Source organism: Triplophysa rosa, linkage group LG3, assembly GCF_024868665.1.
Source record: "Triplophysa rosa linkage group LG3, Trosa_1v2, whole genome shotgun sequence".
NCBI lineage: Eukaryota > Metazoa > Chordata > Actinopteri > Cypriniformes > Nemacheilidae > Triplophysa > Triplophysa rosa.
This window is the reverse complement of record NC_079892.1, coordinates 6,749,160-6,758,530: the sequence shown is the minus strand read 5'-3', so window position 1 is coordinate 6,758,530 and position 9,371 is coordinate 6,749,160. Positions and strand designations below refer to the sequence as shown.

The window sequence follows — 9,371 nt, the reverse complement described above, 5'->3', positions numbered from 1 at the left end:
TCTCCACCTAGTGGGTACAGAAAGTAATTACTGTTCTAGTTTAACTGGCAACACAACGCATATAAAAAAAATGAATAGAATAAATAAATAAATATAAAATAAATAAGCTTTTTAACGTGTGGTGCACCAACAACGTATCCATCTTTAAGAACTGTAGGTTGCCTCATACATTGAAAAATATGCATTAATCAATCCAAAACGTAGTCACATAAACTTTTATTGTAAAGAAGATTTATTCCAAAATAGTAGAATATTGTAGAGGAAGGAATGAGTGGTACAGAAAGAAAACAAGTGAGAGAGAAACGTGAAAAAATGGATTCAAATCCACACATGACTTTGGCAAGGCTTTCTGAAGCTGAATATATAAAAATTCCACAGTAAACGTAATAAAGTGTCTAATTCAAAGGCCTTTTATTCCTATAGATCAGTTAATATTTATTACATTAGCCTATTATACATCTAACAATGCGATAAAAAGTCACAAATCTATTTTAAACTCTGTAAATATACCACGATTTATAAAATAAAACAAAGAGAAATGAAATGGTTATGATCAACTGTGCTTTATAGTTCCGTAGGCCAATGCTTAAACCGGATGTTCAGTCAAAACCACACATGGTGTTCCAATTGCACAGCTGACAACAAAAATCACCCCATCTTCACCAAATGCTTACTGTACAAATCAAGTGGGCATCGATTGTGGGTGACCCACCTTGATATCGCTCAATACAGGTGGCGAAATGTGTCTGTTTTTGACCGAAACGGGTCCAATAGAACATTTCCTCCCTTATACACCGCTATTGCATTGGCTCGCAAAAGTTCAAGGCTTTTTGGATGCAAGTTTTTCCATCAAAAAATGCTACCTTTATTTGTACTGTATGTGTATTGCATCTGTTTTGACCTCTAATGATTGAACGGCAATTACTGTTAAAAAAAAAGAAGTGTACACTGATGTTTTAAGTGTAAGATTGTGAAGTTGTACTGAAAAGTGTTGGTTATACATTATACAGTATATACGCCCACTAAAAAGGCAACTAAAACTATCACGGATAACAGGCCTGGTCCACATTGTGTACTTCTAAAATCCTACAAGCTCTAACTGTGGAACACACACTCTCGCCAGCCCCCTCTGCTGGAAACACTGGGTTAAAACTACACTATTTCCGCTCCATTCAGCCTCTTGATAAGATGAGACACTGTGACTATGACATGGTGTGTATTACAGTAATACAGAGTCAATTTTAGCACGGGTGCACGTTGCAAGCGCGGTTCTCCTTTAAGTTTTTGCAGTGGTTGTACTCTGAGCCTTTAGCCTTCTTCGGCAAAATCAACGTGCGCTCTTGGATTCCCCCGCCGCAGGGCTTGGTACATCTCGTCCAGTTGCTCCATCTGGCCATCGGACAGGCTGTGGGAAAAGAGAAAATGGAAATTAAAGGGGTTTCTTGAAACCATGAGGTTTACAGCCAAAATGTGAAACATTAAGGTGATAAAAGACACAATCAGTTCACTTCTATTGAACTCAAAGCATTCATTCAGAAAAGGTGCTTCCATGACATTTAATCTGTTGGCAGATATTAAATCAGTTCCTTTCAAGAAGGTGGAAACCAAGATCAAATGTTAAGAAGACCGAGATTAAGATTATCCAATGTCCTCCACGGCTGAAGGGAGACTGCGCAGTTAAAGCTGATGTATGAGTGTATGTGTGTGTTCTGTGACCATGTCAGACAAATGGTGAGGAAGGTGTAGCAAGACCAGAAAGACTTCCTTGTACAATAAGTCTAGAACATTCAATGTGATGCCATCTGTGACCGTACTGAATCACTTCATCATACGCTGACAATACAGTGTATGTGTGTGTGTGTAAGAGAGAGAGAGAGAGATGCCCTCTCTCAGCGAGTGTCTGAGGATATGCTGTATTGATTGCTTCAAGTAGGAGCAATAAGGAGGATTTACAAGGAGTTTAGGAGAACAATTTGATCAATGGGTCTTTGTGGGTGACGGAAATAATAAAGACATTTTTTGTGTACAATAAACAAACAAATATGGCATAATGACAGTCAAGAGAGCTATATGAAAATAACGCGACATTCCGGTAAAAGGATGCCGTTAATGTGAATATAAAATTACAGCCGTGGAAAAGTAAGAGACCATTCCAAATTTTCATTTAATCAGCATTCCTAGATTTATCGTGGCCATTCCAGTCCAGTATCTGTTAAATTTCAACAAAATCAAACCTCAGGAGTGACATCCAACAGCAATGTGAAAGACTGCAGCATGACAAGACACGTGAAAACTGTGATAAAAATCCAGGTTATCATATAAAAAATTTTGAACTTTTCCTAAATACTAATTTACTGATGAATAGCTTAAAAGTAAATATGAACTTGTTTTCTTTGCCGTATTTGAGGTCTGAAAAAATACAGAGCATCTTTTCTGTTATTATCACCTTTTCATTCTCTGCAAATAAATGCAAATAGAAACAATATTTTATTTGAAATTTAGGAGAAATATTGTTCACAGAATGAAACAAAAATGATGATTTTACCTGAACACATTCCTATAAATAGTAAATTCAGAAAAACGTAAAAAGATTTAAAATGGTCTCTTAATTTGTTTCTGCGGCTGTATATTTATGATCTTCTTTGTGTACAAGAATGCAGAAATGTAGGGTGTGGCTTGATTTTAGTCATTGAAAATTGATTCGAAACGATGTGCAAATAGCATCAACCCTGTAAATCTGTTAATGGAGTTCTAAACCCAGCTAAGCAATGACTGAACAGTAAATCATTTCGGACCTGTGCTCTCCTCCGCCACGGAATCTCGTCTCTGCTTGACTTGTTTCCTCGCCGAAACTTCCTGTCTCTTCTTTTTGTCGCTGGCTCGGGAACCTTTCGTGCACTTGCGGATCTTACACTTCTTCCTCTGGACCGTCTCCGGGCACGGCATGCCCCCAAACTGAGGCTCCAGCTTGACCATCCGTGAGCGGATCATGTGACCCTTCCCGCAGGACTTATTACACTCGGACCAAGATGACCATTCTGACAGCATGCAGTCTGTGGCTGGAGGGGGCATGATGGGAGAAAATGAATTACAAATGTTTGAAGGTTGTTAAGGCCTTATAAAACGAGTACCCTATAAAAACTGAAATTTAATGTTATCAAAATTTCATTATATTTGATAAATTATGTCAGGGACCAAGTTTAAGGAACACCTCTTTTTTTAAAATTCTACTACGTGTTAAACTTCAATTTTTAATTCAGTAAATTCCACTTGTCGTTCTAATTTAAATCCTTGTAAGGCCAATTTAATACAAACTTGCTTGGATGAGTCGAAAGAGATGCTTCTGAGTTTTGAGAAATCTGAATCATATAATTTGAATAGTATAAAAACAACAGACGTCAAATTAAAAAAGTCTTCAAAGTTACTTACGGCATTCAGGAAGCATACACTTTTCAACCTGCTCGAGCTCATCTGGGCACAGACTGGGCTCCACGGGCGTCTTCAGCATCCGCTGACGGGAACGCATGCCCATACCGCAAGACACGCTGCACTCGCTCCATTCAGACCATGGAGACAGCATACACACCACAGCATCTACACACAGAGAATTAATAAAGTCCTACCTGCAAATATTTGTAATATTTTCAAACAAAATATTTCAATTCTTTATCTACCTAATGCATACTAATACATCGCAGATTTGCCGTAGATCCTACATTTGCTGTGCTGCTTATATACATTCTGTGGTTCAGAAAGCCGGTCAAGTGACAAGCAAATCTAATCACAAATCAACAACCAGTCAAGTCCTGTAGGAGATTCTAGTAATGAATTAAGTTTGGTGAAGCGGTGCTTTTCTGCCCATGAGAGAGTTGTTGGCTTGAGTTGGATGCTTTGACATTTTGTGGTTGCATACTTACTGCAGTCAGGCATCATGCACTTCTCAACCTCCGCTAGCTGTGCGAGGCAGGGCGAGCCATCTGAGGCTTCCATCTTCATCATGCGCTCTCTTCTTCTCATTCCCAACCCACAGCTCACGCTGCACGGTTCCCACTCGCCCCACTCTGTGACCACACAGCTGCTGCCCGCTAGAACACACAACACACACACGTAGAGTATCAGTGAGGATGGCTCATACACTTCAACTGTATTCACACCAGACTAAGGATGTTATCTCCTAATAAACACACAAACCTGTATCAAATTAACACAAAATTTGTGAATTAGTTAGATGCAATTACATAAGCTTTTTTACTCTACTCAGGTACTTTTTTCAAGTATCTGTATTTTATCAGAGTGATTTTTACTTCACTATATTCAACATATTATAAAGCATACATACATCACACAATTCTTTTACCTTTAATACTGAAGAACATTCAAAAACTTTCGTATTTTTACTCAAGTAAAATACTTAAAAAGTACGAAAGTACAACATTTTTTAATGTACTTCAGTATTAAAGAAAAACACATGCATTTATTAAATGTTTTGGAGTAAAAAGATGCTTTATAATGTAGTCATTTTGTCTAGTGTATAAACACTTAATATGTCCTCACAAGTTGGTTGAGCTCTATTGAAAGGACATTTTTCAAAATATATCCCCCACAAGTATCTAATATTCCTGGAATAAATGATTTAATATTCATAATCTTTTGTAGTCAAAAAGTACTTGTGTAGTACAGATATATTTAACATTTATGAATTTTATAGGCTCCAACATTTTTATTTTATAGTATTATAGTATCATTTTTTTTTTTAGTATTAATTGAGAGAATGTTAAATCCCCTATTATGCCGCGGTCAGACTTGACTTGGAGCATGCGAAATATGCTCAGACGGTGCTGCGAAAATGGGCTGGAGCGATTCCTCCATCTTTTACATTTCTGTACCAAGAGGTCAAGCTGTGATGTTTTGATCTTCACTCACGTGACTCAAATTCGCAGGTCAGAGTTCACCAAACTTGAATTTTGCTACGTAGCGAAATATCTTCAGATGGGCTTGCGTTTCCGGTCTGACGCATTTGCATGCGTATGAATGGAAGTCAATGGAACGAGTCAAGTGTGACCGTGGCTTTAGTTACAAGTCGTTTTGTATAAAAGCATCTTGCTAAATGAATAAATGTAAATTTTGTTATGCAATGAAATGTTAAATGATTTGTGAATCAGACAAGCATAGCCTGTCATGCTATTCCCTACTGCTGTGTACTACAAATAAACTTTGACATGTAATCCAACAACTGAACTGAAACCAATTACATCTTTCAACTGTGACTAATGAACTGATTTTAGTCCGTCACACTCTATGTTTGGGATTGACAATTGTGTTCACAAACAGGTGTCACTCTGTCCTGAATACTTGCCATGAAAAACATGTGACCATTTTACTTGAGTAAATATAAAATGGCGACTACTGTGTCACTCATATGTAACTTACAGCACTCTTCGTTGACCACACACTTTTCAGTCTCTTCGGTGGGCAGTGTACAGCTGGAGCCGTCCTCTGGGAACTGTTTGACATATCTCTCTCTGGACCGCATGCCCATGCCGCACGAGGCGCTGCACGGAGACCAGCTGATCCACTCTGACATCATACATGTGGACGCCTCTCCTGGACAGAACGCAATCGTATGCTAATGAGGTATGACACAAAATGTAGCACACATAGTAAGAATGAGTAGGTGTGACCAAACTTTCAAATGGCTCTTTGCATTTCATCCTTCATATTTTCTTCCTCTCACCCCTTATAAAATGCTGACAGATTCGTTTGAAATTGACCGATCCAGGCTTATCTCACCTCAGTCTTTCTAATGATCTCTACGACAGAGCGTGTAAATAGATTTGTTATCAGACTGGATGGATGAACTCGGGGTAACTCTTCATAGATTTGTCTCCCGTTCAGAATCGCAGACCCCGTATGGGAGCGGCACCGGGCGCTAATAAAGCAGAACTAAGTGAATCATTAATAAGAGCTGTAAATAAACGTGGCCCTGCCGGGGTCCCCAGAGGCCCCAGTGTCGGCCTGTCAGCCGGCTGGTGGATTATCAATCAATGCGAGCCTTAAACGGCCCATTAATTAAAAACTAAAGAAGAGTCTGCGTGAAGCAAATGTGAAGCTATGCGGGTTCTATTAATCAATGACGGGTGGTGGCGACTGGCGAGACACGGCTCTCGACGTCTTTACAAGCCTCCCGTCGGAGTTGACAGAATGAAGACTGAACATGGAGAAACGGACAGATCAGACGATAAAGAGGTGGAGAGTGAAGAAGATGGATGGGCAGGCGGGGGTGCGTTAAAAGACAGAGTAGACGTTAAAGACAAAACGTAGACGGCAAGCCAGACAGAATCAGAAAACATCACTGATGTTAGTGCCGCTCGATTTGGTTAAATAATTGTAAGGAGATTATTTTGACAATTTTGAGATTTAAACCCTAATATGAACACGTGACACTGTAAAATTAAAAGGACACTTTTAAAGTGTTTTAAAAAAGGTTAATCTCTTGAAAATACCTTTGTTTTGGTGGAAAACTGAAGCAGAACCTCTATTTTTGTCATAATGGATTTTGTTTAGTAGACTAAAGACCAAACTGAATGAGCTGTGTACCTTTGGATGATTGATTTATTTGTTATTATCTTGTTATTATATAAAAAGAATGAACTGTTATCACAAATTACACCCTACTCATAAACATGAAAAAAGAAATCTCAAAACAAAACCAAATTTTTTGTTTTGTTTTTATCACATTTTCTTAAAACCCTGCAGCACACACACGCACGCACACGCACGCACGCACACACACACACACACACACACACACACACACACACACACACACACACACACAGGCACACACGCATGCACACACACGCTTTGGTTGACTATCGCCATGGGGACAGTCCATAGGCGTAATGTTTTTATACTGTACAAACTGTATATTCTATCCCCTAACCCTAAACCTAAAGATCATAGAACACTTTTTGCATTTTTAGATTTGTAAAAAATATTGTTCTGTACAATTTATAAGCTTTTTTGCCCCTGGGGACCTCAATTTTGGTCCCCACGGTGACACGAGTCCCCATGTGTTGGTGTGTATTCAGGTTTAGGTCCCCACCGGGATATACAAACATGAACACACACACACACACACACACACATGTCTGGTTTACTATCTCTGTGGGGACAGTCCATAGGCGTAATGTTTTTTATACTGTACAAACTGTATATTTTATCCCCTAAACCTAAAGATCATAGAAAACTTTTTTCATTTTTAGATTTTTAAAAAATATTGTTCTGTACAATTTATAAGCTTTTTTGCCCATGGGGACCTCAATTTTGGTCCCCATGTGTTGGTGTGCATTCAGGTTTAGGTCCCCACCGGGATATAAAAACATGTCCACACACACACGTATATATATATTGTATAATGTANTATCCGGACACATGTGCAAACCTGGTGACCAACTATCAGAAATGTCTGACCTCTGTGCTTGCCAACAAGGGTTTCTCCACAAAGTACAAAGTTATGTTTTGCTTGGGGATCAAATACTTATTTCACTGACTGAAATGCAAATCAATTTATAACCTTTATATAACATTTTTTCCCCCTGATTTTTTTTAATATTCTGTGTCTATCAGTTAAAATAAACCCACCATAAGAATTATAGACCCTTCATTTGTTTGTAAGTAGGCAAACTTACAAAATCAGCAGGGGATCAAATACTTATTTCCCTCACTGTATATATATTGTATAATGTATTTAATTTTATGTAGACTTATATTAATTTAATTATATATATATATATATATATGTATTATGTATAATATAAAATATATATAGAACATTTTGGATGACACAACAACATGAAGTTTAACGTTGGAAAAGAAGAACTTCCTGTTTCACTTCTTTAAAACAACACAAACCTTTAAACATCTTTTGTCTTAAAGACAATCTTAAAGATTGAATTGTACATGTAAGACAAAAAAATAAAAATAATAAAAAACAAATAAAACCGGAAGTGCTTCTGGACTAGAGTTTACATCTTGCAAAGTGGTCTATAAATAAAATCAAAACAAGCCAACAACAGTTATGATATTTGGTTTTGTGTTCATGAGTAGGGTGTGAACATGTGATTGTTTTATTCGTTTTTCCATTTGAACGACAAAAACGAATAAACAAATTATCCAAAGCTCTCAATACTGGGCATGCAGCGCATGTAGACTATATTTGTTCCATTAAATCACAACCTTTTTGTGGTTTAATAATGGCAAAATGCCATCAATTTTGATTTCCTAATAGTTGCATCGATAAACGAACGTAAAGAATATATGCCCAACACCCAACGGAAAAACATTCAAGGTTTAACTTTGCAAGATTTCACACTTCGACCCAAACGGCCGAGCAACCAAAGTGCAAATGTCATATTGATTCTCTTAAACGCTAAACCACAATTTATTGTTTATGGTTATAGTTTACAGCATCTACCTCCACATCGAGCGAATCGATACCTTGGTCTGCCTGAGCAGATTGCGGGCATAAAACTCAACAGTTTGAGTTCGGGTAAGGTTTTCTTAACCTTGAAAACAGCCCTGCATTTCTTTACGTTACAGCGTTAACAAGACTATCGACCCGCTTCCGTCTAAAAATCCTCTCACACGTGTTTCTGCGTTTTGAGCAGGAAGAGCAGCGATATCTTTCTCACCCTCCTCGCTGCAGCCGGGCCCCATGCAGGGCTCAAAGTCCTGTGTGTGCAGGCAGGGCATGTTGGGGTCCAGCTGGGCTTTTAGCATCCTCTGCCTCATCCTCCGACCTTTATCGCAGGTGGACGAGCTGCAAGCCGACCACGGAGACCAGTTGGAGTAGATGCACGTGTCAGGAGTATTGTCTCCTGTGGAAGTGGACGGTGCTTGTTAGAGAAAACCGCATGTCTTTCTTTTTTTTAAGATGATGTCTTCATTTTTGTGCTCTTTAAAGTCAAAACTAAAGCTAATTATCTAGCGCTGTGAACATAATTGAAGCACTGTTCTTCTGTTCCTCTCGTTGTTTGACTTGACCATGACAGAAGGGACATTTGGAGGTTTACTAAGATAACCGCCGGCCGCCTTGTTCATTAAACCGTCCGGTGGCTATGTTTTTAAATGAGGTGCCACAAATTGGATAAGATAGCGTTGCCATACTCACCTTCCTCCTTCTCCTCCTGAGCGATATCAGCGACGATATCGTCTATGGTGTCGGGGACGGTGTTGCACTGTTCTCCCTGCAGATTGGATGAACAAGGTTCAACATCACAGCCGCTGATAAGATCCACCATTTGCCATCTGATCACTATCACGCTAAGCCTCGTGCAAAAAAAACGAATCTCAGACGGCAAATGATTGTA

General features: G+C 38.7%; 1 protein-coding gene across 1 annotated transcript in view; it reads right to left on the bottom strand.

The window, feature by feature from the left end:
• Positions 1-206: 206 nt before the first annotated feature.
• Positions 207-9,371, bottom strand: part of spon1b (spondin 1b) — a 49,463-nt gene continuing 40,298 nt past the window's right edge. The window contains exons 10-16 of the mRNA XM_057330207.1: positions 9,173-9,248; positions 8,694-8,879; positions 5,431-5,604; positions 3,918-4,085; positions 3,430-3,594; positions 2,796-3,059; positions 207-1,405 (exon numbers count right to left, since the gene is read on the bottom strand). Coding sequence (XP_057186190.1) covers positions 1,242-1,405; positions 2,796-3,059; positions 3,430-3,594; positions 3,918-4,085; positions 5,431-5,604; positions 8,694-8,879; positions 9,173-9,248 — 1,197 coding nt within the window. The 3' untranslated portion in view covers positions 207-1,241. The remainder of the gene's footprint in view (positions 1,406-2,795; positions 3,060-3,429; positions 3,595-3,917; positions 4,086-5,430; positions 5,605-8,693; positions 8,880-9,172; positions 9,249-9,371) is intronic.